The 27685-nt window shown below is 64.2% G+C and overlaps 2 protein-coding genes across 23 annotated transcripts in view; one reads left to right on the top strand and one right to left on the bottom strand.

The window, feature by feature from the left end:
• Positions 1–27685, bottom strand: part of NCOR2 (nuclear receptor corepressor 2) — a 155532-nt gene that overhangs the window by 103229 nt on the left and 24618 nt on the right. For 21 of the 22 annotated variants that reach the window (XM_053669670.1, XM_053669669.1, XM_053669679.1 and 18 more), the window contains 3 exons: positions 9360–9560; positions 4367–4494; positions 3292–3469 (listed from right to left, as the gene is read on the bottom strand). In XM_053669670.1, coding sequence (XP_053525645.1) covers positions 3292–3469; positions 4367–4494; positions 9360–9464 — 411 coding nt within the window. In that variant the 5' untranslated portion in view covers positions 9465–9560. Of the gene's footprint in view, positions 1–3291; positions 3470–4366; positions 4495–9359; positions 9561–22117; positions 22375–27685 lie in introns of those variants that run through there. The other variant, XM_053669671.1, reaches the window with a different exon arrangement.
• Positions 17436–22928, top strand: LOC128628080 (proline-rich protein 2-like). Its single transcript, XM_053669840.1, has 4 exons — positions 17436–17872; positions 21642–22019; positions 22322–22489; positions 22745–22928. Exons 1-4 carry the CDS (start codon positions 17436–17438, stop codon positions 22926–22928), a joined length of 1167 nt encoding a protein of 388 aa, XP_053525815.1.

The raw sequence follows: 27685 nt of genomic DNA, 5'->3' as shown, positions 1-27685 counted from the left end.
GCCCACGACACAGAACTGTGGGTACCTGGCCCCTCCCACAGCAGCTCCTACGTCCATGCACCTCAGAGACTTCGCACAGGTGGTCCCGCGGCCCAGAGGATCCGACTCCACGCCTCCACGGCAGCTGAACTCAGACCCACCCTCCCGCCCCAACGGAGACCGGCCCCTCCCTTCCCTCGGCAGGTGGGGGTCTCCCTGGCAGCCTCACCCATCTCTCAGGGTCCTGGGAGCCCCATGGCGGGCGGTGACCCGGCTCCTGGAGCCCAGGAGCACCGGCTGCTGTGGGAAGCGTCGCCCACCAGGGGCAGAAGGGCGCAAACAGGGCACGGACAAGGGCTGCGGGCAGAAATGCTCCGGGCAGGACCCCCGCAACTGCGCGCCCAGCCTGACGTAATTCCCAAAAGCAACATCAGCAAAAGGAAGGTTTCCGTCCCCAAGGCTGGCAGCACGTCAGAGGAAGCGACTGGCAACTGCCGGGAACAGCAGGAAGAGGGGGCGGAAACTTCCCCGTAAATTCGGGGGGCGGGGAACAAGCTGTCCTCCTCAGCGGGTGCTTCTTAAGGTTCATTCAGGTTCTGCTGCTGTTCCCACCCGAGACGCACAAGCGGGCGCTTCCACGGCTGAACCGGCACGTGAGACGGGGCCCGGCCATAAACCAAAACACGACTCAAACACTAACAACAAAAGCGGAGCACAGACGCCCGCGGCCACACGTCCTGAGAACGTGACGCTGCGTGACGGGCATGAGGCACAAAGGTCACGAGTAGGGTGTGACTCCTGGGACTGGGACGTCCAGACCAGGCAAACCCGCAGGGGTGGAAAGAAGGCCAGTGGGTACTGGGGGCGGGGGATGGGGAGTGATGGCCAATGGGTGTGGAGCTTCTTTTTGGGGTGATGAGAACGTTCTGGAACCAGAGGGGAGGTGGCTGCACAGCACGGCAAATGCACTGCGCGCCTCATTTACTTTCAGCGGTGAACTTGACCTAACGGGGTCAGCTTCGGGCTGCTGTGCGTACCAGGGAGGGCCAGGGACGCCCCTCCTCTCCGGCGCCGAGTTTTCCAGAAACGGGGCCTCCCGTGGGGTGGGGGGTTCTTAGGGTGGCGGCTGCCCAAAGCCACAGGAGGAAAACAACACACCCACCGTCAGGGAGCCGCCGGCACCACTTGCCCTGTCAGAGGCCCCGGGTGTAAAAACGCGGGCGGACGGAGAAGAGGGAAGCTCTCCGTGCAGAACTGAAGACGCAGGCAGCCAAAGCCTCGGGGCCGGAGAGGCGGGCAGGGCAGCACCCGGCACTCAGTCCCCCAACACCCCGCCTCCCGCCCCCCCACCCCGTCACCACAACACCTTCCAGCTCAGGCACAGGCTGCCCGAAGTCAAGGGGAGCGACAGCTCTGGGTGGAACGCACGGCCTTGAACGTGCGAGGAGGAAGGCCCAGGGTGTGGAGCAGACCAGGACCACGGGGAAGGCGGCAGAACCAGGGGCGAACCAGGGGCCTGTGAGATCATCGCGTCGCCTAGATTCAGCTGTGCCTGAAGTCAGCCCACCCTTGAGGTGGGTTCAATGAGCCGCGTCGCGAGTTAGCCTGACGTGGGTGTTCTGCCCCTTCCAGCCCCAGAGCCCCTGGCGGACAACGACGCCCTCACAAACAGACGGTCCGCTGCTGATGCTCTGAAGTCCCCGGCGTGCGGTGAATTCCAAAGGAAACCTCCCTGCCGCCGCAGGGCTCGGGCCCCAGCGCAGGGGAGCACAGGAAAACAACATTTTCATAGGAAAAAGAAACACTGCCGGGGGCGGGGTTAGTAAAAAAAAAAAAATCCCTCGGAATTCCTGCCTCCGGCCTCAGCTGAATTCCACACAGCAGACGCAAACATAGCTGACCACGCTCCCAGTGGCCCCAGGGCTGCTGCCCTTACCCGCAGCACTTCCCACGGCCTGTGGCGATCACAGCCCTGCCCACCCCAGGTCCAGGAAGACAGACAGACACAGACACACAGAGACTGAGAAAGACCCACTGATGGAGAGGGAGTCCCCCAGGGAGCCACAGGAGCATGGGGACAGACTCAGAGCCACGTGACACGTGGCCCCTCCTAAAGACCCGAGGGCCAAGTCCCCATTCTGAAGAGCCAGTCTAGAGGGGCCAGAGACAACCACAGCCCATTCTCGGGGCAGACAGGGCAGTGGTGTGGGGGGCCCCGTCCCCGGGAGAAAATGCAACCTCGCTGGCGTGGCCCGTGCCCCCTTCACGCACATCCCTACCTGCCCAGGACCCACTGCAGGAAACAGCGGCCCACTCGGGAGACCCGAGGGGAAGCCGCAGGACAGCCCCTCCCCCACCTCCCCACGGCCACGGGCAAGCAGCTTCTGCTGAGCCGGGGACTCCACCTTTAAAGGGAGTCGAGGGTCGGACTTCACGGGGCTGAGCAGGCACTGCCGGACACACAGCCAGCGCTGGCTCAATGGCAGCTCGTCACCACCATCCCTGCCACCACGGGAATGCCCCGTTGGTGCCGGCCCCCAAATGAAGGACCCGCCTCGCCCGAAATCCCAGCATTCGACTCCGTCTGGCATCAGGCAGAGAAGATCCTGTGGACCAAGGGAGCCACCTCCCTCCCCCGTTGGGCCCCCAGTTCCCAGCCACTCCCCCCAGTGCGGCGGCAAGATGAGCGCTGACCTCACCCGGCAGCTGGGAGGCTGTTAATGAGCTCGTGTGTGTCCCTGTGGCCACAAAGAAGCCCCATGGAACTGCTCGGCACACACGTAAGAGACAGCCATCACGCAGCCGACCAAGGACCAGTGTGTCGCCTGGCCAGTCCCGCCTCACCCCAGGCAGCTGGGGGACCCTGGGGACAGCCGTGGGATCCCTCCACTGGCCCCGTCTGTGTACACGGAGGCCAGACAGCCTGTGGACTCAGCCGCCCTGAGCTTCAGTGGAAGAGCAGCGCCCCGCCCCCCACCGGCAGCAGAGCTCAGGTGCTGAACCTGGGAACCTGCCCGGAATCGCATCCTGACCTTTTCTCTTCAAGAGGAGTGAATCCAAAGAGCCCTCGGGGGAGGGGAGGCCTGCAGTCTGGACCCGCTCAGGTGGGAGCTGTCCCTTCTCCAGCTGAGAAATGGCCCCTAGAGCGGCCCTTGTCCCCAGCCCTCCTCTCACTGCTCGACCCCACCCCCAGCTGTGGCCCACGCTGCCTGCCCTGCACCCCCCTGGCAGGCCCCCTCTTGTCCCTGCTGGCAGCCCAGTCACAGCAGAAGCCAGGATCCTCGGGAGCTTATGGCAGACACCAGGCCTTACCTTGGACAGGTCCTCGGAGCCCCCTGGCGGGCCGGCGGCCAGCATGGGCGAGGGTCTCAGCAGGGGGTCGGACAGCAGGTCCAGGCGGGGGCGCTTGCTATCCGTGAACTCCATCTCTGACTTGCCCAGTTCGGGCAGGTACGGGTGGGGCTCGGGCCTCAGGTGCAGCTCCTGGGACCTGCGGGAGACCGGGCACAGGCATCAGGTCTCCCGCCCTCCTCAGCCCCGCGGGAGACGTCCAGGGCAGTCAGGACAGAGACATGGACTGGCCTTCCCTCGGGTCAACACTCATTGACTTCGTCTACAGGGAGGACCGCAGCCTGACTCCGCACACTCTCACTCTGGGGTGTGGCCCCGGACCAGACCTGGAGCCCCAGACCTGCACGTAACAAGATCCCAGGCAACATGGGGCACAGTCAAGCCCAAAAGGCACCGTGAGCCTAGCACACACAGTGTCACCTACAGGTCTCCCACCCGGGGCAGACATCACCAGCCGATCACAGCTGCTCAACCAGGCCCTGCCTCCTGCTAAGGGAGCCGCCCGCTGCAGCGACGCCGCTGCCCGGCCCGGTCACTCCTGACTGGCTCCCCTTCACCCTCCCGCCGAGGCTGCAGAAGAGGAAACAGCCCTGCTAGGTGCTCAGACTCAGCGATCCTGCCACTGTCCTCTGGGGCATCGAGGGGCCCTGCCCTGGCAGTGGCCTTCCTCTCGCTGGGGTCCCCGCACTGCCGCGCCCGCACAGGCTCCTTCCCTCCCCCAGGCCGACAGATGGAGAAAAGGTGTGGGTGTGGCCCTCCCAGCCAGCGACCCAGTCTGCTCCCCCACATCTTGGAGGGCACCCCTCCTGCCTGGGCCACACCCCCAGAGACCACTAAAGCTCCCCGGCCCGAAGTCCGAGTGAGGGCCACGTGGTTCCTGCCTGCACATCTTTGCCCTCGCCCCAAGGACAAGGACAGCTGTACAGCTTGGCACCCTGCTGTGACACCGACCCTCCGAGCCCCTGCCCCCGAGGGACCCCTGTGTCCCCGTCTGAGAAGTGGCCCCGGGCTCTGGGCAGGCACTGGCGCCCCTCACCTTTCGTTCCCGGGCTGGAACTCGGAGAGCAGGGAGGGCCGCCTCCTCTGGGGCTGGATGACGGGGCCAGGCGGCAGGTGCGAGGCGAAGTCCCGCGCGTGGGGCTGGTACTCGATCAGCCCCACGTCCTGCAGCGGGGGGAGGGCGGCGTGAGCGGGCCCCAGGGCCGACAGCCCCACCTGTGAGGTAGGACACACCCCCACACACCCGCGGGCCCAAGGCCCAGCGTGGCCAGAGGGCGTTACTGGAGGCCGTGGCCCATCCGGGGCACACTGGGCCAGCTCCGCACTCAGGCCCTCGCTTGGCTGTGACTCTGCCCATTTCCCAGAGGGGACAACCGAGCCCGCGTGTTTGCGGGGATGCCTGGGAACACACTGCGGCCCGAAGTCCACCCTGGGCACTGAGTGAGCGCGGCGTCCACCTCGGGCAGCAAGGGTCCGTCTGCCAGGCTCACAGACCGAGCTCCGAAACAAAGCAAAAGCCCCCAACGTGGGTCACATGTGCAAACAGAGGTCACAGCCAGGAGATGAGGGTCGGGCGAGACCCCCACCCTCCGTCAGGAACAGGCCGTTCGTTATCCCTCATCATCCAGGGAAAGCGGAACTGTAACAAGTTACACACGCCCCGGCGGTCAACGTTCTGAAACACAAAGTCTTTCAAACGAGACGCAGGACGGGCCTCCCCAGGGCGCCCATCCAAATCGATCGGTTCTGTCTGCCGTGAACACTCAGTGGAGCTGAGTGTGGCAATCAATTAGTGATGTCTGACACAGACGGAGCTCTGGGCAGAGTGGGAATGCTGGCGATTTATTTTCCTGTTGGCACCTTTCTTAATTCTCCTGATTTCCCATAAAAACCCAGTTCTTCCTTCGCTAGCTGGCTTATTTAAGCAGCTGTTCCTGCAAAGAGAACCTGGGGACACCAGGGCAGTGTGCTGAGAAGGTGCGTGTTTCAGACCCTCCGGACGGGCGTGCCAGATGCCCGGAGGCCAGAGGTTAGAGAGCCTCTGGAGGAGGTTAGAGAACTGGAGTCGACCTCAGTGCCTGGAGACACCGCAGGGAGGGCCTCCCAGGGCTGCAGGGGCTCAGGCTAAAGGCCTCTGCCTGTCACTCAAAGCCACTGAGCCTCAGTTTCCTCATCTCTGAAACGGGTGACTGACCCACATGGAAGGAGGCCCCCGTGCTTCCTACCTCTCATGCCCCTTCACTTCCCAAGGGTCTCCCCCAAGGCCGAGGCAGCTTCCAGACTGCAGAAGGGCCCCCCCCCGCCAGCCCACGCCTGCGGGGTGTCTGGCACAAAGCACCAGGTGTTGGCAAAGGGGAGGCGAACAGGGAGGCGGGAGAAGGAAGAAGAAAGGGCTCGAGGGAGGGAGGGGCGGCCCCGGGGATCACTCTGGCAAGGCTGCCTGGCAATAGCTCTCCCACGCACGCACGGAGGTGTGAGCAAGCCACGCAGTCTGCCAGGAGGAAATGTCTCCCAGGGGCTTTCGCACAAAAGCAAAATGAGCCGTGTGGCAGGGCACACACAGGGCCGTCCCCGAAGGGGGGGTCTGGGCTCCACGGTGCGGTGCGTGCAGCTGCCCAGCGAGGGGGCGGGAAGAAGCGCGTGGCGAGGGAGCCTGAGGCCGGTGTCAGGGCGGAGCCTGGGGACACCCAAGGCACCTGGAAGCCCTACAGCACAGGCGGCAAACACAAGGCCCACGGGCGCGTCGGCCCTTGTTTGATCCGGCCGGGCACCTGTTTCCACCCTGGGGCAGCACCCAGTTCTTGATTAAATGTTAAGGAGTAAGTTACATTTATACAGTTCTAAAATGACATTCGGCCCTTTGAAGGTGACCGTGAGAGGCTGATGTGGCCCCCGGGGAAAATGAGTTTGACACCCCTACTCTATAGGAAGAAAGAGAACTGGGGAGCCTCCAAGGTCTGACCCAAAGCGGGGTTCACGGTGATCATGTGCCAATGCTCTCTCTGTACTAATTCATTTAATGCCTATGGCAACCCCGTAGCCACCCAACACAAGAACTCTGAGGCCCAGAGAGGCGCGTAGCTTGCCTGGGTCACAGGGCGAGGAGCCAAGAGGTTCTGAGATGCATGAGGGAAGCTACACTGGAAAGAAAATTTTCTTTGTGGCCGGGGTGGGAGAAAGGGCATCCCCCACCCCAGGAGGGACGGAGGAGACACCCAGAGCAGGGAAAGTCAGAACTCAGTCCTCTCCGGGGCCCCGGATTCAAGGATCTCTCCTGGAGTGAGTGATGAGCATCACAGCCAAGGCAGCTCCTGCCTCAGGACCTTTGCACAGGCTCTCCCCTGCCTGGCACATTCTTTAGGCCGATGCCACGTGGCTGACCCTCCCTCCGGCTGCCTCCAGGTTCCCAGTCCAATGTCAGCTCCTCAGTAAGACCCCCTTCCCTGGACTCGAAACTTGGATTAGGAACCTCCTCCCCAGCCTTGGCCGTCCCTCCCTGGCCTCCCCTGCTCTCCGATCCCCCACAAGGACATCAATGCCAGGAGGCAGGGACACTTCCATTCTGTTCACAGGTGCATTCCTGGGGCGGAGAAGAGATGCCTGCTAGGTGTTGGCTGAATGAATGAATGAATGAATGAATGAATGAGCGATGTTCCCGGCATGGGGGTTCCCAACGGGCCAGCTCCGGGAGGCCACGCCATCCCTCTGGGGCCACCCCCAAAGCAGGAGGAACCATGAAGCTAAAGGAGAGGCCACCTCAGGCAGCATTCGGGGTACAGGCAAAGGATCCGGCGTCCCCACCCGCCTGCCGCCTGCCCCTCCTGTGCGGGGCCTGCTCTGGCCAGGCAGGCTGCCGGGTCCAGGGCGGTGCTGCTCCCCGTGAGGTCCGCGGCACCACAGGCCCGAGAAGGGGGCAGCAGACGCCTGCACTCTGACCCCTTCCTGCTCATCAGCACGACTGCCACCCCCAGGCGCACGGCCGGCACGTGTCCTGCTGGCCTCGGCTGAGAGCCCCTGCGTCCACCAACTGGGTCAGGCCCAGCAGGACTGAGTATCAGTCTGTGACAGACTGTAAATTAAACAGACGGGAGTTTCCCACAGCGTCTGATAAGCCCTGATCTAGGGCAGAAGTCAGCCGACCCAAGGCCAGAGCCAGGCTCGGCCCGGCCCGTCGAGTGTCGCTGGCTCACGGCCACGGCCCCGGCCCTGTCTTCGCTGAGCTGCTTGCACGAGACAACGGGAGCAGCGCCAAGGCGCTGGGACAGAGACACACGGCCCGAAAAGCCCGGAACACTTAGAGGAGGCCAGTCCCACTCCTGGAGAGGAAGAGCCTGCCGTGAGCCCTGGGGGTGAAACGAGAAGGAAGCTAATGGCCTCACGTCATCATCGCAGTTATCACCACATCCCATCGCAGCGGTGCACACCCGCTCTGTCCCGGCCTCCCGGCCTGACCCTCACCAGCTCACAGAGCCTCCCGGTCAACTGCGGGGGAAACCGAGGCATGGACAGTAAGGACTACGCCCCGAGTTCCGGAGCTGGGGCACCGCGGGGGCGGGACGTGAACACACGCAGTCTGGTGCTACAGCCTGCGCTCTGCACCGCCCTCCTGCACTGAGGCACAGAAAGGTTAAGTGACTTGCCCGAGGCCACAGGGCAGGGAGGGAGAGCTCGGGGATGCAGACAGCAGGTCTCTCCACTTTAACACGTTCATTCCACACAAGGGCTGCGGGGCTCGGGAGAGCTCGGGGGGCGATAGCAGAGCTGAGCCCAGTGAAGTCCTACAGGAGGGAGGTGCATCGGGACCCTCAGTGCTGAGACACCCTCAGTGCCAGCGATCCCCAGGACCCTCTGGGAAAGATGCGGGGTCCTGACACTGTGGGGGAGGGAAGCTGAGACCACAGAGTTTTCGGGAAAAGGACACAAGAGCCCCTGCAGGTGGAGCAGGGGCCCCATGAGCCATGCACATGGTGCCGACACTAGAGTTGGAGGCTCAGCCCGTGCCCACAGCTGGGTCAGGGGAATGAGGCTTCTGGGGTCCGGGGCCCAGGCCCATCTGCAAGCACAGCCGGAATCCGGCCTTCCACTGCCTGAGCGCAGGCAGCACAGCCCACAGCCAGGCTGGCGCAGGGCCAGCCCCCGCCGCCCCTCTCGGAGCCCAGGGTCCTGCAGTCCTAAGGGGAATGGGCCCCCCTTGGGTCCTGCCACCCCACTCACTAATGGAAACCCATTCCACCACCATTCCTCCATGTGTCTCACATGGAAAGGCCATGCGGGCGGAGCGGGAGACTCGCCCACCCACACAAGTCAGCAGAGCGGCTGCCACCCAGCCCCGGGGCCTCGCGCCCCTCGCCGAGCAGCCAGGAGGCCAATAAGGCACGCGGGAGTCCTCCTACAAGCACCTGAGAACATGGTATACAGCAGGTGCCCAATAATAAACACCAACAGAGCAGGGCCAAAGGCCCATCCTCATACAGTTCAGGTGACAGCAGGAAGTGGGGCCCCACGAGGAGGCAGGCAGAGGGCGGGCAGCCTAGGAGAGCCGCTCACAAGGGCACCAGCTCCCCCCACAGCAAGCGGCCCCCGCCGTGAGCAGAGCCACCCGCCTGGAGCCCCAGATCCAGGACTCAGAGACAGGACATGTGCTGGGCCTCGTCGGCTCGGGGCCCAAGCACCAGCCATGAAGAAACTCCAGACCAAGAGTCGGGGGCTGGAGAGGGGGGCAGTGGGCTATGGCTCGTGGTAACCGCCCTCTTGGCAAAGCGAGAAGGGAGCCCAGGTGAGGCTGGGCTATGGGGAGAGTGTATACAGCAGGTGCTCCACATTTGCACACATATTCCACTGAGGACTCTGAGCCGCAGACCCAACTCAGCCAATTTTACCAGATCCCCGAGTCCTGGGAAGGCTGTGGTGCCACGACCTCTGCGGAGGTGCCCATCTCCCCTCCGGAGCCCTGACTCTGAGGAGGAAAGGGACAGGGAGGGAGCTCGGTGACACACGAGTCCCCAAAGGAGGCCCCGGGCACCCCTTACCGTGTGGGATCGGGCAAGCTGCACGGGGTAGGACATGCCATGGGGTGGGTAGCGGGGCTCCGTGGCCCTCCACGTCTGTGCCACGGGCTGCGTGGACCCTGACATGGTGCGGGTGTCCAGAGGCCTTGACGACTCTCTCGAGGACCAAGGACTAAGAGCCAGTCCTCATCATCTGCTCGCGGGCAGCCCCGTCACAGGCACCTGTGGGAAGAGCAGAGGGGAAGCTCGATCAGCCAGGGAGCGCCAGTCCTGCCCTTGGCGCCAGTGAGGAGGACAAAGGGGACACAGGTCCTCCCGACCATCCTCCCAGCCCACAGATGACGCGCCGTGGCGCTGCGGGGACTCCGGCAGGCCGCAGCTGGGCTGCAGCTGCCACACAAGCCAGGTCAGGCAGCATGAGGCCCTCACGCAGCAGGCTCAGAGACTCAGCCCCAAACGTGTCCCAAGCCCACTGGAGCTCGCGCCACGGCCCCTGGGGGTGCCGAGTCACAGGGGGAAGCTCTCCAATGACACCCAGCCAGGGGTGGTGGGTGCGCCCGGCGCGGGCAGGTCGGCGGTCCCGCAGTGGCCATCTGCAGGAGGACAGCGCCGTGTCGTGGAAGCAGGACACAGGCCGGGTGGTTGGTCCAGACTTGGGCTGGGAGCACGGGATGGGGGCTCCCAGGACACGGAGGAGAATCCCCCAGTCCCCCATGTCCACGCCGGGCAGAATCTCAAGAAACACCTGCTGGCCTCACAAATAGGAAACCGAGACCCGGAAAAAAGAGGGAACCCCAGTCGACCCCAGTGGAAAGTCCTTCCATCCAGGGATTTCCAAGTTCCCCGTCTTCCCCAGGACCCTCCGCTCCCCCGGGTCGCAACAGGCTCCTCTAGCCGCGCCCGGGTCTCCCCCACACTCAGCCACTCGGAACGGCTGTGTCCACCAGGCCCCGCCACCAGCAAGCCTCCCGACGCCCACACCCAGCCGGACAATCCAAGATGGCGCAGGGGCCCAGCACCCGCAGGGCCCAGCACCCGCATGTCTCAGAGCGAAGGGGAGGGCTGGGCTGGACGGCCCGGAAACAGCACGCCCCACCTCCTGCAGTGGCCTCCCTGGTGGCCCTGCCCTCTTGCACGCGACTGCCCTCCAAGGGTGGCCGCCCTGCCCCTGCACTGGTGATCTGCCCCTTGGGAGTGGACAGGCATCAGGAGGGAAGAACGAGATGCATCGTGGTGGTCCGAGGGGGAACGAGACACCCCCACCTGCCTGCACCCCGCTCCCACTGCATCGCCCACTACTGTGAACTTGACTTTCCTTTCTGGAACCATCTTTCCTCCCCAGGATGTAGAATTAGTCACATGATCTAGGCATGGCCAATCAGATTCTCCTGATCCCCGTGGACCAGGGATTGGTTCAGGGATGGGCATGTGACCCACTCGGAGCCAATGAGAGTCCATCTGGAGCCTCCGCTAGAGAAGCCAGAAACAGGTGCTCTGTGCCGGGACCGGAAGCTGGAGGAAAGCCTGGAGCTCACGGCCGCCCGAAGGCGGCAACCGTGGAGACCAGGGTGCCAACCAGCTCGAAGGCAGGGCTGGAGGGTGTTGGTCCCCGGGGCACAGCCATGCGGGAGGCAGATCCAAGCCGCCCCTGCGTTAGGGGAGCCACGCGGTCCTTCAGCACTTTGCCTTCGCCAGCGCAACCTGGGTTTTTGTCACTTGCCACCGAAAGTCCCAACTCACCCAGGGAAGGCAGGGGTCACAGAGGCGATGATCCCTCAGCTGGGTACCATGAACCCATCCAACCCTGAAAGCCAACCAGGTCTAGTGCCGGGACCGACATGCCACGACCCCCTCAGGGAGCCAGGGCCGCCCCGAGAGTTCCCACCAGGGACAGTGGGGCATCAGCCCTGCGGTCCAGAGTAAGAAAACCAGGCTTGGGAGAGGCACAGGGTGACCACCGAAGCTGGACCCTCTTCCAGAACTCCCGTGCCCACTGGTCTCAAAACTCGCAGACACCAGGCGCCCGATGCGGCACCATACACTCTGTCCCGTTCTCTGGGTTTCCAACAGCTGCCCACTCTGCTCCGTTCTCTCGGAGGAAACGGGGCCAGAACTCCCCTGGAGCACTGCTCCCCACTCCAGCCGGGCGCCCCTCCTCCGGGCACCTGGGGCCACTTCCAAGTTGCTGCCTGATTTTGCATTGCCCAAGGGGGTGACTAGTCTCTTCTAAGCTCCTCCAACTACCAGAGTGCTGACCAGGGACGGCAGCCCTGCCCGGTGCCGTGAGCTCTCACGCTCGTTCCCTCACAGTGGCGGGGGGGGGGGGGGGGGGTGACACCCTTTCCAAGCAGCCCTGGGGAGTCCTCGGCCACTTCCCTGGCCTCCTGGCCTCAAGGCCCCGGGCCTGGCTGGCTTCCCGCCCACTCTCTCGACACTCACAGGGCGTCCAATGCCCAACTTGGGGAGCTGAAGCCCCCACCACCCACCATCATGAAGGGGTCGCCCCACCATCTCCCTGGCCCAGGGCCTGTCCTCACATGCAGGCTGTCCCCAGAGCTAAGGGACTCTGGGGACCCCACGCCTCCTCGTTCACCACGCACTTATTTGATAAACCCGATTTCCACGCCTCCCAACCTCACTCACGTTTCCTGAAAATTTTTCTTAGGAACACAGTCTGGCGGTTCCTCACAATATTAAACACAGAGTTACCGACTGCTGTTCTGTTACCAACTCCTAAGCACACACTCAGAAGAACTGAAAGCAGGGACTCGCACACACAACGTGCACGTGTGTGTGACAGCGGCACACCCACCCGGTCCCTGGGCCGAGCCCGGGACACACAGCCGCACGGCGGGCTGCGGCTCAGCCACAAAGGGAATGGAGCACCGACACCGACTGCTATGGGGATGGACCGTGAGGACACGATGCTGCGGGAGGGACACCTCCACCTATAAAACACTGGCAGGCCCTGGCTGGTGTAGCTCAGTGGATTGAGCGTGGACCTGGGAACCGGAGGATCGCGGTTTGATTCCCAGTCAGGGCACATGCCTGGGTTGCAGGCAAGTTCCCAGCAGGGGGCGCACAAAAGGCAACCATACATTGATATTTCTCTCCCTCTCTCCTTCCCTTCCCCTCTAAAGATAAATAAAATCTTAAAAATCTTTAAAAAAGGACAGGCAGATCCGGAGACAGAGAGCAGACTAGGGGCGGTGAGATTTTGTTCCAAGGGCCAGGGGGGAGCCACAGAGGGCAGTGAAGCAGGGACCCCGGGGTCACGGTGTCTGACAACGGGGGATGTACAGGGCAAGCACGGAAGCGCCCGGGACGCCTGGGGGGAGGGGCTCCGGCAAACGTCCCTGCACGAGACCACACTGGTGGGATTAGGGCAGCGGTGACGGAGAAGGAGGCTCCGAGCGAGGGGCCAACAAGGCCCAGGGACGGGGCTCCTCCCGCCCACGTCGGGCGAGATGCCCGGGGCCATCAGCCTCAGTGTCCTCAGCCGCAAAAGGGTGTGCCTGCGGCCACCACCATGTGCTGGGTAAACGGCAGGTGCTCAATAAGGAGAGCTCGGCAAGGAAGGAGGGAGGACTCCCAAGAAGGAAGGCCCGAGCTCCAGCAAGCCCTTGCAGGTGGCATGGGACCCAAGCCTCAAATCACGGCACCCGGGCGCTGCCCCGCCACCCAGGGAGTCAGTCAGAGGGCCAGGTGGGAGGCAGGGCTCCCCGCCTGGGCCTCTAGCACGCTGTCGGGTGGGTGGAGGATGCGGCAGCACCCCACGATCCTGCTAACCCCACACCCCATGTTCCGGTCCACCATGCGGCCCCAGTGAGCTTCCCCACAGAGGGAGCTCGCTGTGCGGCTGCGGCTTTGCATCCACCTGCAGCCAATCAGAGCGCTGGGCATACAGCAGGTGCTCAATGAATGGCCCTGTCCAGCACAGGAGAGTTCAGAGACACCCACAGGTTTCCACCCTACCCTGCTGGGCAGAGGCCTCTTTCCAGGGGGGCGGGGGGTCCTGCCCCCACATTCCTCTCCGGCCCCAGGCAGGACAGTCGAGGCCACACCGAGGCACATTCCACAGATTTCCCGTGTCCTGGGCAGCCTCGTTCCGATGCGGGGAGGGGGGGGTCACAGCTGGGACGTCTCTGAGGTGGGGGGAGACGCTCGTGGAAAGAGACGGGACTGCAAAAATGAGCCTGGGAGCCTTCAGACCAGAGCTGGCGCCCCGGCTGAGATGGAAGGCGGGCTCTCCGGGCCCCACGTGCCGGTCCCTTTCTCAGAAGGAATGGGCACCGACACTGAACTTGTGATACGGCGGGGGAGGGGAGCCTCAGAAATCAGCCGCCACGCAGGAGCGGAGCACCCACCACAGGCACAGGCGCACATGTGCACCCATCAGAACCCCCCGGGTGCCTGGGGAGGCTGCGGTCCCACGGAGGGGACTTGCCCGTCACACCCCACCCCCGGCCAGCCTCCCCACCCCGGTCGGCGCCCCCCACACACCCTGCTGTCTCTCCAGCACCTGGGACAGTCTGGCGCCCGGCAGGTGCTCCATGTTTGTCTGCCTCAGAGCTGACCCCCCACAAGAGGTGAGGCACTTGGCACACAGTAGGTGTGCCAGTGTCCTTCAGCTGCCGTCACAAACTGTCGCAAGCAGAGGGCTAAATAAAAACGGTAGGAATTTATCTTCTCCCTGCTCTGGAGGCCGGAAGCCCCAAACCAAGCTGTGGGCAGGCAGGGCCACGCTCCCTCCGGAGGCCCCAGGGGAAGGTCCAGCCTGGTCTGTCCCAGGTCCTGGGGGCTCCAGGTGCCCCTGGACCTGCGGCCGCGTCACTCATCTCCGCCTCCATCTCCACGTGGCCTTTTTAATTCTGTGTCTGCACTTGGTGCTGCCCCCTCTTCCAAGGACCCACCCGAGGCTCCAGGGCCTTCTCCACTCCAGAGTCACCTCTTCTGAACTGACCACCTCGGCAAAGACCGCCTCTAAACGAGGTCCCACGCACAGGTTCCAGGGGGGCAGGAAGTTGAGGCAACACTATTTAACCCTACACAGCGAGCACTCGGTAAGTGTTGGTTTTGTTCACCTGGCACAGTGGCCGGGGCACCATCTGGAGAGCCTGCCCAGCTCGGGGTGCTGCCGCCCGCTCAGCCCCAAGGTGGGGCCGGCAAGACGGGCCCGTGGTGCATCGGTCAGCCTGGTCAGTCAGGAAATGGTCTGAGCACCTGCCACGTGCAGGCTTGGGGTTCCAGCAGGGAACCGGGCAGATACGAAGGCTGCCACTCAGAGATGTCACTCCAGGTGACAGGCCTGGCCCGTCAGGGAAAGCCCCTGGCCAGGTGCTCCACGAGTGACAATGGATGGACAAACGGACAGACAGATGAGTGCATGGGATCGACAATGGATGATGGACAGACAGATGGGATGAATGGATGGATGGAGAAGAGAAGGAGCAAAGGAGGGGAGAGAGAGGATGGATAGATGGATGGTACGGACAAAGAGACGGACAGGATAGATGGACAGGATGGATGGGTAGATGGACAGATAGGCCACGGGTGTCTTTATGCCACTGACGTCCCTACGCCGAGTCCCTGCCAGCCACCGTGGGGACGCAGATGAGCACCTCCGTGCCCAAGGTCACCCGGCCCACACAGCTGCTCCCCGAGCCCCAGCCTGTGGGGCACAGGGGACCCTGGGGAGACACCCTCCGGTCCCAGCTCCAGAATCTGACCGGGGAGGGGCTGGGACAGATTCTCAGAGGAAAACTCCGCACCCAGAGGGGAGTTCAAGACCCGAGAGCCACGGCCACCACTACCCTGCACTGCTACAAATACTGGGGGTCGGGGGAGGAGAGGCAAGTTCATGGTGACGAGGACAACACCGTCGGGAACAGGGGTGGTTACTGTTACTGTCCCCACTTTGCAGATGAGCCTGCGGGGGCTGTGTGAGGGTAACGGACCCCACGAGAGAGCAGGGAGCCCCACGCCTGGAGGCAGGGAGGCCTGCCGGGGGCGAGCTGGGCGCCCCCAAGTCCAGGCAGCCCTGAAACCCCGGCTGCACACAGGTCGCCCAGCCCCCTCTTGGTGTAGACGGGGCAACAAAGCCCGAGAGGGGCACAGACATGAGCGTGGTCACTCAGCGGGCTGGACCTGCGTGGCTGGGCTCCATCCTCCTCGACCAGAGCCCTCTGCCCACGGGGCCCAGGCCTCTGGGGAGGTGGGGACAGTGGCCTGAGCCCAGCCCACCTCAGACCCTTCAGGGGAACAAACACCAGGGGCCATGGGGAAAGGGACCAGGGTCCCAGGGGATGAGCAGGTCTCAGGACAGACGGCCGCAGCAGCCTGGGGAAGGGCTGTGTCCTGCAGGCATGAGCTGAGCCCGGGGCAGAACATACCAGCCTCTTCCCCTAAGAACAGCCCAGCCACCGGGGGGGTGGGGGGGGGGTGGAGCCCAGCTCCACCCCAGTCCTGCCTCCCACCCCACCAGGGCCCTCCTGTCCCCTCGCCTGAGCCTCACCACGGCCACCACACGGGAAGCTCCAATGTCCCTCACCGAACATGACCGTCCCACCTCACAGATCAGGAACTGAGGCCTCAGGAAGGTGACATACCCGCCCAAGGTCACACAGCCCACACGGCAGCCAGGCTCGTCCCCGACCCCAAAAGCCACGGGCCGTTGCCGAGCGCACCCCGCGCCCCTCTGCGGCGAGCGGAGGGGAAGTGGCGCTGGTTGGAGCCACCGAGGAGGCCCGTGTGTTTCTCATTTAATTGGTACGTTTCTGTCCGCTGGACGGCGGCCAGCGCGGGCCGAGCCTGCTCCCCCGCCAAGAGGATCTGCTCCAGATCACTTCCTCCTCGACTTCTTGTTTTCCCAGTTAATTTTAAAAGGAAGAGAGAGAGGGAGACCACAGCCATGACAACCCTCCCCCCCCGCCAGGTCACAGGACTCCCCAGGGCCCCCCCCCCATACCCTGGGTGCCCGGAGACCCAGCTCCTCTGTGCGACCTTCCACAGGACAATTTTCTCTGCGGGGGGTGGGGGGCCCAGGGAAGGGGAAGCAGACGCCTGCATTCAGGCACCGGCTGTGGGGCCTGACGCTTAGCCCCCTGCCCTGGACTGGGCGCGGAGCAGCGAGCTGCCTCGGGCTCAGCCCACGGCGTTGGCTCTCCCCTCAGGGCGGCGACCTGGCACCTAACCCAGGGCGCGCGGGTCTCCAAAGGGGCCTGGGGCCCACCCCCTTCACTGTCTGGTCCAGAAGGAATCCCACCACCCAAGGGGAAAACGGACCCCAGGACACAGCTCCAACGACACTTGGCGGAAAGAAAGGAGCAGGTGCAAAAGGCCGAGGGCCGTGGGGTTTCCTTGGGATGAAGCGCCCGGTGGCGTGAGGTTCACAGAACGGAAATAAGGATGCAGGTTACCAGGGCCGGGGAGGCGGGGGGAGATGGTGTCCAATGAGAACTGAGTCTCAATTTTGCAAGATCAAAAAGTTCAGGAGGTGGGGGGCAGGGGGCGGCTGCACAACAGTGGGAACACACAGAACACTCCTGACCTGCGCCCTGAGACGTAGATGGGATGGAAGCTCTTTGCTTACGTGTGTTTTGCCACAATTATAAGGAGAATATGAAAATGCAGCCCCCACCTCCTCCAGGAAGGCCTCCCTAGTTGCTGGCCCACAGGAATCCACTGGGCTTGTGTTGCTGTGGTGAGTCCCCCACCAGGGCTACCCCATGAGACAAGAGTGTTGCCAAGTGCACTGCCAGGGGTCCGGCGCTCAGCAGCCCCTTTCCTGGCTCTGGTCCTCCTCACCTCAGGCACCAAGGGCCGCCTCTAACCTGGCGGCCTGGACGCAGGAAGGGACAGATCTGACACTCTGCCCTGCAGCCCCAGGCCAGGCCCTCAGTGGCTCTGTCTGCCTGCCTATCTGCAGCCCCCACCCCATCCTGCCGAGACCTGGAGTGAGGGGGCCCCGCCGACCTCCCTGCACCGACATCTGGCCACCGTGTGCACAGCTGTGCAGCTGCCGGAAATGCCTCCTCCCGCCCCTCCCCCACGCACGCCAGGACAGTGTTCCAAGGAACGCATGGGGTCGCCCCGAGTATGTCGGGGCAGATCTCTGGGGGACCCGCTCCGCCACATGTGAACAAGGACAAACGTTTCTGTCCGGAAGAACAGCTTCGCCAGCAGCGGCGACCAGGACTGGAGCCCACCCACCCGACGACGGCCCTCCCACGCACTCCCCCAGGCCAGACCCAGGGGGGCCCGCCTCCCACAGGCCTGGCCCCTTTCCAGCAGACACCCAGGCTGAGGCGGAGAGGGCCCACCCCGACCAGCCGGCCCAACGCTGACACGGCGGCGTCGAGAACGCGGCGGCCCGGGGCAGCCAGGAGCCCAGGCGGCAAGTGGCACGGGCGTGGGTGTACTTCTGTCTGCAGAGAGAGAGCAAGGCGGACCCTGTCTGGGGAAGAGGGTCCCAGAGGCAAGGAAGAGGAGGGAGAGGAGGACCACGGAGGCCCCTGGAGTAAGTCCGGGAGGAGGTAAGGGGCACCGAGGGTGGCGTGTGTTGACGGCCACCAGAAGGAGATGACCGCTGGTCACGAGTGTAGCCCGGGGACCCACACCTCCCAATTCTTTCTGAAGTAGAAAGTCCAATGGGGAGACACCTTTCAATTCACAATTTTTATTTGAAAAACAGTGACGGTGAACCCGACCCATCAATCACCCAAACGCATGCCACGGGCCACCGGATGGGACCTGAGCCTGCTGACTGCTGACGGGCGGGCGGCTGGGAGCCACGAGGAGGGCCAGCAAGGCCTAGGGGGCCTGAAGAAGGGTGGCCAGTGACAGGCGAGACGTCCCCCCGGAGAGAACAAAGGCTCGGAGGGAGAGATCTGAGGAGACCCCCGACTTCACCAGGCAATGGGAGGGGCTGGGCTGGCTGTCCCATGACCCATCAGCGTGCTCCTCCCCCAGCAGGACATACACTGGCCATGGAAGGGGGGCCGGGCAGGGACCCCACCTGTCCCTTGCGCTTCCACCCCCATGTCCTCAGTCCCGGACCCTCGGGGAAGCTGAGCCTGCCCCCAGGTCTGGCCGAGGAGCTGCTGCCCGGGCCTCGCTGCTCCTGAGTCTCCGGGGAGGGCTCCGGCCGGCCTCCGCCAGCTTCTGGCAGCTCCGGGCGTCCCTAGGCTTGTCGCCTCGAAACCCCAGTCTCTGCCCGGCTTCAGGGGGCCTCCCCTTTGTGTCTTCTCTTTGTCTCTCTCCTAAGGTCACTGGTTCCTGCATTTAGGGCCCACAGGTCATCTGTGGGGACCTCATCTCAAGACAGGTCCCACGTCCAGAGCCGGGCGGTCACAGGTGTTGCCGGGGCCCCCGCCACCCAGCCACAGCCTTCCCCACCAGGCTCTCTCCTCCGGGCCGCTGGCCCAGCAGACTCTGTGCTGAGCAGATGAAAAACCGAGGCACCGAGACGGAAGCCACACGCCCTGGGGCCTGAACTGCCTTCTCGGAGCGGCCCTGACACAGAGCCACTGGGCTGCACAGGAAACAAGGACTCTCACACCCACGCGGCCGGGGAGCAGGCCAGCGGCCAAGACCCACCCCTTCACGGGCCAAGGGGCTCGGCGCAGGGGCTGGACTCTTCTCAGCGTTTCCGTGTGTTCCCGGTCAAGGCGAGCAAACCCCGCCTCCCAGGCCCCCCGGGGATCCCCACCTCTACCCCCAGCCCTGCCCTGCCGCCGGCCCACCCAGCTGCCCACCCAGCCTCCCACCCAGTGCAGAAAGGGCCCATTATGACTTCACAGGCCGGGAATTATGTTATTAGCCTGGGAAGGAGGCTGCACCCAGGCACAAAGGGCTCATTGTCATGCAAATGCCCGACTTGGAAGGCGGGGTGGCTCCTCCAGCCTCCCAGCTTCCAGCCTCAGGGGCAGACCCACTGCAGGCCCAGTGCGGGCGCCCCCAGCCTCAGAGCAGGACCGAACAGGGCTCTCTCCGACCGACGGCCCCCCAGCCCCTGGCTTCAAGTCCTGCGTCCTCTACAGCTGAGCTGCTGCCTGGAGTCAGGGAGCCAAAGAAGCCAAGAGAATATAACGTGCTCACAGCGCTGGGCAGCATTGCCGCGGCGCAGAAACACCTGCCCTGGAACTGCCCTTAGCTACACACAGCGCCTGTGAGTAGGCATGGCGGAGGCTGTGTGTCTCCGGGCGAGCTGCTGACCCTCTCTGGGCTGCCCCCCCGGAAAGGGTGCTTCGGGTTCCCGTCCAGGCTGAACTCAGTAAACGCAGGGACACAGGGCGCTCGCCACACTGTCAGTCCTCAGTACACGGAGGAGACGGCCCTGCACCCCAGCCTGGCCCCCTCGCCTGCACCCCACTTTCCTTACAAGTTTGACCTGTCTCAGTTTATCTAGGAAAGGGAGACAAATCTCTGGGGGGTGCATTCTTGAGCAAATGCACAACTGCTTTTTGAAAGACCCTGGTTTTCCCGGCACACCCCAAAACATTACTGACCTCCCACCCGACCCCACAGAAGTTCTGGGATGAAGGGAGGTGAGCACGACATAAATTCCGACTCCAGGGCCGAGTCTCCCTGACGGAGCCCTTGCAGGTATGACTGACCCGGACGCTCCGTCGGGGCCCCTCCGTCCCCAGAGAGGCCCCACATTCTGTGAGGAACATGGAGTCAGGCACGACTGTGTCCAGCACTTGGTAGTGACCGAGGCGGACGAAATCCTGGGAGGACGTGCTGGATAAATATGCAGTAAGTCCCAGGTGGTGCTAATGGCAGGGGGACAGGGAGTGGCCGTGGGGAGGGCCTCTCTCAGGCCTGGAAGAGGGGAGGCCGGGAAGGCCTCAGAGCAGGTGTCTCGGGAAGAGGGCAGAACGCGCTCCTGAGCGGGAGAGGCGTGTGAGTTTGGCACCACGAACTTTCTCACGTTGCTGCAGCCAGGTCACGGCATCAGGAGCAGGAATGTCCACTGCAAGGGGCGCCTGTGCAGCCCGTGGGAGCGCTCCAGACCTGAGACCCTCAGGGCCGGGCAGGGGAGGCCACCAAGAGGACTCGGGGGCAGTGCGGGGACACACCTGGGGCCCCCTGCTGCACAGGCCTTCCCCAAGGTCCCCCCGGAGACAGGTAAGGACACCCCAACGGCAAGTGGTCGAGGAGGGCAGCCTGCACTTGAGGGGAACTCCCAGCTGGCTCCTGCTGGCCCTGAAAGAAAGGCTCCGGGCCAGCGGGCCACCGGCCCGGCATCCGGTGTGACTTACCAATGCACCGTGGCTGCCGCCCTCATGGGCCAGCCGGCCCTGCCCACTCGGACCCCAGACCACAGCGGGCAGAATCTGGGTGTCTGGTGCAGATTTGGTGGGAGACAGGACAGAAAAGGCCTGCGCTGCGGGAACCCCGGGGACCCTGGCCCTGGGTCAGACGCGGACGGTCTAGGGACCCGGCCGCCTCCAACTCTCCGGGCTGGGGTTCCCACATCTCTCAGCAAGGGTTCTCAACAAGGGAGAGAAGAAAAGTCGCTGGGGACCCAGACGTGGCTGACTTAAATGTGAGCCTGGGCCTACATGCCCAGGGCGCCCAGACACGGCTGAGCAGAGCCCTGCAGACCAGTCCCGCTTTCCCCAGACGTCCCCGCAGGAGCCTGGTGCCGTGTGGAGGAGGGACCCAAGGTTCCACGACACTCCTTGACCTGCCCCAGGTCGCACTGTCTGTGAGGGGCCGGGTGGCAGTATTGACGTGCCCCTGTAAGCCACACCACAACTTGTGGAGTGGGGACAGATGGCGTACCCATTTGTCAGATGGGAAAACCGAGGCTGAGGACAAAGTGCCTTGTCCCAGGTCACGCGGCCAGGAAGCATTCGGCTGGGACTTGGACCGGGCAGTCGGCCCCAGAGGGAAGCAGGGGCCGCAGCTCCTGTGACGTCACCTCACACCGTGGGACCCCCGTTAGGGCCCCATCTTACAGATGGTGACACTAGTCTCACACAGGGGAGGTGAGGCCACTCGGTACAGAAAGAGGGAAGGAGCTGGGATTCGACACCAGGATGTGGTGGGCGGGCCACACGGCTGGGGACCCAGACCCTCCGGGGCCAGGCTGGAGCCCCCAGGAGCCCGAGCCACACGCTGCCCCCCAGCCCCGGCACACCCAGACCTCAGGACGCGTCTCGCCCTCACCCCGCCGCTCGCAACTGAGGGCTCCTTGTGAGCTCGGGAAGCCTTTCCAACTTTCCGGTGTTTACCAGGCTCCCGGCTGCCAGGGCCCTGGGCAAGCCTGGGCCGGTGGCGCTGATTTCAAACCAGACACGGGCACCTGGCCAAGCGCCACCGCGGTGGGAGCCGGGCGCCAGGGACGCCGCAGCACAGCCTGCACCTGGCCCCCTCCCCCGCTGCACCCCCGAAGCCCGGGGACCACCTCCAGGGCCAGGACCACCCAGACCCTCGGCTCTGCCTGTGGCCCCGGAAGAGCAGCAGCGACCCACCCCATGCGCCCCCTCCTACGGACAGCGGCCAAGGGGAACTGCCCCGCCAGGACACCCGCCCCCTCAGCGCCCTTTTCCTGGGCGTCAGCCGGCCCACTGTCCGACGCGGCCAGCAGCCCGAGGTCCGCGCTGCGAGGCCCTGGGCCACCACGCCGGGCGGGACCGGGCTCCGGCCAGAGGCGCCATCGGCACCCCATCGGTGCCCCCTGCCCCGTCCCACCCCACCAGCGAGCCGGGGCTGCGTCCTTGCCCACCTCCCTCCCTGCCTGCCCACCGCCGGGCCCGGAAACTTCTTACCGAGCACATGACCAGCCTTCCACTCACGTCAGCTCTCAGCACAACTTGAAGTAACTCTCCCACAAAAAAAAAAAAAAAAGAAAGAAAAGAAAAAGAAAGGCGAGGAAATGTGCCCGCGGTGGGGCAGCGGAGTCCACACACACACTGTCGTGTTGGCTTCCAGAGGGCGCCGCCGCGGCCAGCGTCAACCCATGCTTCCCGCAGGAGGCCTGCCGCTGGGAGGGGGCGGCCCCCGCGCCCCGCCGCCTTCCCGCGAGACTACGGGCTCCCCGGGACGGCGAGGCCCGTGGCCCCCCAAAGACGGGCCGCCGGCCACCGGGGACGAGCCGCGGGCGTCCGCCTGCCCCGCAGCGCAGCGCAGCCGCCAACGAGGTCAGGCCCCCGCGCTCCCTCCTGCCTCCTGCCACCCGGGCCTACAAACACAGGGAATTACATAAGTCCACTCCTCTTGTTGAGGAGCCAAAAGTAGGAGCCTTTTCTCCCAGCCTTGGCAGTAAGTAATAATTCCTCATCGCCATGGTAACCCTGGCGGGCTTCCAGCCGCCACTCAGGAGCTGGAACACTGGGAGGCCTTTTTATAGCTCGGGGAGAAAAGCCTCTTCACCATCCCTTTCCTCGCTCTCGCAGGGAAAGCGAGCTCCGGGCCGAGTTCCCCTCTTTAACTGCTTCCTCCCAGCCGGAAGGCCCCCCCGAGCCTCCCCCAACCCCGTCCCCGGAGCCCGGGCCTGCCCGCTGCCTCCTCTGGCCCGGGCCTGCCATGGAACCCAAGCCGCTGGCCCTGTCCCCTCCCGTCCGCCAGTCTCCAGGGTGACGTGGCCAGAGGGTAGCCCTGCCTTTAAACTATGTCTGTGCTCGTCCTCTCTGGAAAAGCCAGCGAGCTCCTCACAGGGGCATTCCGGACGGGGGGTCATCGCGGCCACAGGCCCCAAGGGAGGAGAGACGCAGCCCCGCCCCCCGCACGCACACACAGGCCGACCTGGAGGCCGCGGTGGTCAGCCAGGGGTCTGAGCCTTGGCTGTGACCGGCCGAGTGAGTCACCCTCGCTGGCGTCCCATCTGGGGCAGGACAGGTTCAGTCTCAAGGGAGAGACAGTGCCGAGGCGTCGGGACACAGAGGGTCCCCACGGTGGTCTCCAGACTCCCTCTCTCGCCTCCGCAGCCAGCAGTTGGGCCCGGCAACGCCTGTCCAGGACCCGCACAGGGCCGGGGAGGCACCCTGGCGGCGGGAGATGGGGCGGGGGCAGAGGCTTGGAGGCCGAAGCGAGTTCGGTGTTGCAGAAGCAGAGAGCAGGCTGGGGTGGCGAGGGCAGTGGTCACGGGGGGCGGGGCATTGTCAGGTGGTAACAGAAAGTGTGTGTGGGGCTGGGGTGGGGGGCGGCTCGTAAGGGCTTTGGGCAAGTCCCTCCAGGGACTGAGGATGCTCCCGGGAGTGACCGCAATAGTGATAACACGTACTGTGCACCCCGCACTGCCACGGTGGAAGCACCTCACCCATCGGCCCCTCCACCCTCAGGAAAGCACCCTGGGAGGTGGGCGTCACCCCACACACACCCAGAGGGAAACGGCCAAGAGGCCCAGTGGCTCGTCACAGGTCACACGGCAGGGACACGGTGGCCGTGTGAACGGGGGACGCCTGGCTTGCCCCCACGCCGCCACCAAGGACTTGGGGCAATCTGGGGTCGATCAGATCTGTGTGCCACAAAGGTCCCTGGCTACAGGACTAGCGGGGAGCCCTGAGCAGCCTCCAGGAGACCCCTGAAGAGGCCCCGGGGAGGCCTCATGTGGGCCGGCCTTCGTCAGCTCACCTCCAGGTCCTTCCCAAGGAAACACCTGCCCGGAAGCCAAGGCAGCGACTTCCCTCCCCCCCAAGCCTTTCTTCATAGGTGGGAAACCGAGGCGCGCAGTTAAGTGAGCGACCAGAAGCCGTGTTTTCAGATCACAGGGCTGGGCACTGTCCTCCGGCCTGCCGGCTCCCTCCCTGACCTGCAGGGGACCACGGAGTGGGAATGAGCCAGGCCGGCCCTGGCGACCCCAGGCAGGAAGCAGGCTCGCTGGTTCCTTTCGTCCTCTTCCTGTTTGAGTTGGACACCGACCTACGCCCAGACCTTCGCGGAGACTGGCCCCGCATCCAGGGAACCGCATCCACCCCCCTGAGCTGTGGGGGCTCAGGCAGGCTCTGGCCGGGTGGTGTCATTCCGCAGCCACTTCTCGTGTCTCCCCTGGAGGGAGCCGGCCAGTGCGGGGGAGGGGGGGCGGGGGGGTTGCTGAGTGACTTCACAGGGCGGCAAAGCGCCCAAGACCAGAGATGGCCGCTCGCTGCGCCCTCCACATGGAGCCGATGTGGCCGACTGCCTGGCAACAGCACCCTCATCCCCGGGCCTCCGACCGTGACCCTCTGACCAAACCGTGCCACAGGCCACTCTCAGAAACCGGCCTGCCAGGCAAAGCTCTGGGGACGGTGGGAAAGATCCGTAACAATGTCAGAGGACACGCTCTGACACTGGGGGACTCGGAGGCCCCCCGAGAGAAGGGGGGCGTCCTTAGACCGAGCGCCCCCGTCGAGGCCCCTGCCTCGGCAGCAACAGCCTGCTCAGCATGAAAATGCAGGTGTGGCCCTCCACTGCCTCAATCAGGGTCCGCACGAACTGTGCCTGCAGCGGAGGGGTCTCCGGTGACTGGAGGGGACCCTCAGTCCAGCTCCCCTTCAGCATCCAGCCCCAGGTGGAAGGGACCCCGGCTTACTTCCTCCCCAGGTGGCCGCTGCTTCCTGACCAGGCACAGAGATAAGGCTGGACACAGGGTGGGGACGGGGGAGGGAGACGGGGGGAGAGAGAGAGAGCGCTAGACATGTCCTCTGGTGGCACCTCCTCTCCCCTGCCCTGCACCTCAGCGCCCCGAGACTTGAGCAGGTAACCACCTTCCTCTGCACTGCCTCGGTTTTCTCATCTGAAAAGCCACTTAGGACACGCTCTTGTGGACGCACAGCCACCCCACAGACCGTGACGGGGCCGTGACGGGGCCGTGACACAGAGCGAAGCACCGGGCCTGCTGCGACGTGGATGAACCTCAAAAAGATGGCGGCGCTGAGCGAGGGGCGCAGGACACAGAGGCCACATGTGGGGGGGACTCCGTGGATGGGGACCGTCCGGAAGAGGCAGAGTCATGGAGACGGAAAGCCAATCAGTGCTGGCCGGGCCAGGGACTGGAGAGGGACAGCTCCTGGGGACCCAGGTTCCTCTTGGAGTGACAAAAACAGGTTAGAGCCAGATAGGGATGGTAGCTGTAGGACACCGTAAATAAACGTACTAAAAACTAACGAATTGCTCACTCAAAAATGGCTGACTTTATGTGATTCACACGGAAAAGATGGTTTGGTTGAACGGCCGCCGTTCCCCGGCCCAGTTCACTGCCTTCCTGAAAGACAATGTCCGCCTCCCAGCTGGTAGGAGTCCTGAACCCCAGGCCTGGAGCCGGCAGACACCCCACACTTATTGAGCACCGACTGCATGCACCGGGCTCGGGGGACACCGTGGGAGCAAGACGAAGCCCCTGGCCCTCTCCCGCCCGCCCCATGGAGCTGATGTTAAGGAGGTGAGCAGGTCAACAGCAGACCCAGACAAGATGTAATTCAGGTAATGACGCCGCTGTGGACAGGCAGCTGCCGGGACGGTCAACAGCGTCCTGGGAACAGTGAGGGAAACTTCTCGGGGGCAGTGTCCCACTCGGAGAAACAGTCCGGACAAAGGCCCCAAGGTGAGTTCTGGAACAGCCGGAATCGGCGAACCAAGACAGCAAGTGGCTGGGACCGTCCGCCGGGTCACGAGCTCCAGGTCACCTGGGGCCCCCGGGGCCAAAACTGGTCTTGAAATCTGAAGTGTTATTACCGTGCAATGCACAGCAGCACTCGTGTCCTGGGGCCGCTCAGACAAGCGACCGCAGACCAGGGGGATTAGAACCCAGCAATTCATTCTCCACCGGCTCTGCAGGCCAGCGGCTGGGCATCGAGGGGTCGGCTGGGGTGACCTCCGTTCGAAGCTTCTAGAGAAGGGTTCTTCCTGCCTCTTCCAGCTCCTAGTGGCTGCAGCTGCCCCTGGGCTTCTGGACCGGTCACTCCCACCGCTGCCTGGGTCCCAAGGGCTTCCCCTCCGAGTCCTCTCTTCTAAGGGCTTCCGCCAGCAAAGTCAGGGCCCACCGTGATCTTGGATGATTCTACCTCCATCCTTAACTTGACCTCATCTACACAGACCCTTGGTCCTCACAAGGTCACATGCACGGTTCCGAGCAGACATACCCTCTGGGGCCACAACTTGACCCTCTGCCACGCAATGCATCAAGAATCACCAAGATTCAGGGCACGAACGCTCCAACTGTGCCTGGCCCGCCCTCTCCTCTCCACAGGATTCTGGGGAGCCAAGCGACAAGCTGTGGGGAGACACCTGAGCACCCTAAGGACTGCGCCCGGCCCTCTCCCACCTGAGGCAGCCATGAATAGACCCAAGATCCCCTTCCACGCGAGGGGCAATCAGGAGCTGCTGCCCACAGGGGGCTTGCAGGAAAGCGTGTCCTTGACTGGGAGCCCCAGCAGGCCATGACCTTTACCCTGTATGAAGATGACCCAGGCCAAAATGCATCCGGCCTTCCCCATCCCTCCATCGGGGCACCAAAGTGTCCACGCTGACCAGGGCCAGCACACTGTCTTTTGGGCCATTTTTATTTTGAAAGGGCCGCCCCCACTCGTGGGCACTCTGAGCTGGCAGCAGGCAGAGCTCGGTGAGGGGGGCTGGCCGGTGTGGCCGCGCAGGGGGTGGCAGCTGCCTGCCCCCGAGGCCTTAGGAGCCCACTCCCGGGGGCGGGCAGGGGTGGCAAAGGAAGGAGGGGGTGTCCGGGAGTGCCCCTGGCCACCGCCTGCTGGGTCCCGGGACCCAACCTGGAAAGGGCAATGTTACTGGGCAGGCGCACACACACGCACCCCAGGGGTGGGCACTGGGGGGCAGACTTCACCCAGGCCTCTCAGGCCTCCCAAAAATCCTACCCTGTTACATGGGGGGCTGGGGGCACGGAGCCGTGGAGCGCCCCGCCCACGGGCACCGGGAACTACATGGTGGGGTCTGAACCCAGGGAATGCGGCGCCAAGGTCCACAGCACTGACCACAAGGCTCGCCCTCTTTCTCGAGACCTCGGGCAGCACCGGAGGGCTCTCTGGGACACTGTGGGGGGGCCCTGGGCCCCACAGTGGGGAAAGAGCCTCTCCAGGGGCGCTGAACGTGACTTCCAAGCCTCGGGACCTTCGGGTACATTCCATGGGACATTCTGCCCAGACAATAGAAGGCAGAATAGTTTCAGATAAAAGTCACAGCTAAGAACAGAGGCCACAAAATGATGACAGTCAGCTGTGGCCAACCGGGAAGCTCTTTCTCACACACATGTTTTTTTAAAAAGTCAGGACATTGCTTATAAAATCCAGATTTCGGCTTCTCCTGGGGGAAAAATAGTCAGAATACTCGGCACGCCAGTTAGTCACAATCCTCACCCCTCCCTTTTGCCTCATGCCCTTCCGTGACTGCGTCTG

This window comes from Artibeus jamaicensis, unplaced genomic scaffold (assembly GCF_021234435.1).
Source record: "Artibeus jamaicensis isolate MK-2021 breed Jamaican fruit bat unplaced genomic scaffold, CSHL_Jam_final contig_525, whole genome shotgun sequence".
Lineage (NCBI taxonomy): Eukaryota > Metazoa > Chordata > Mammalia > Chiroptera > Phyllostomidae > Artibeus > Artibeus jamaicensis.
Note: the sequence above shows the minus strand (reverse complement) of the source record. Positions and strands in the feature narration are given on the sequence as shown.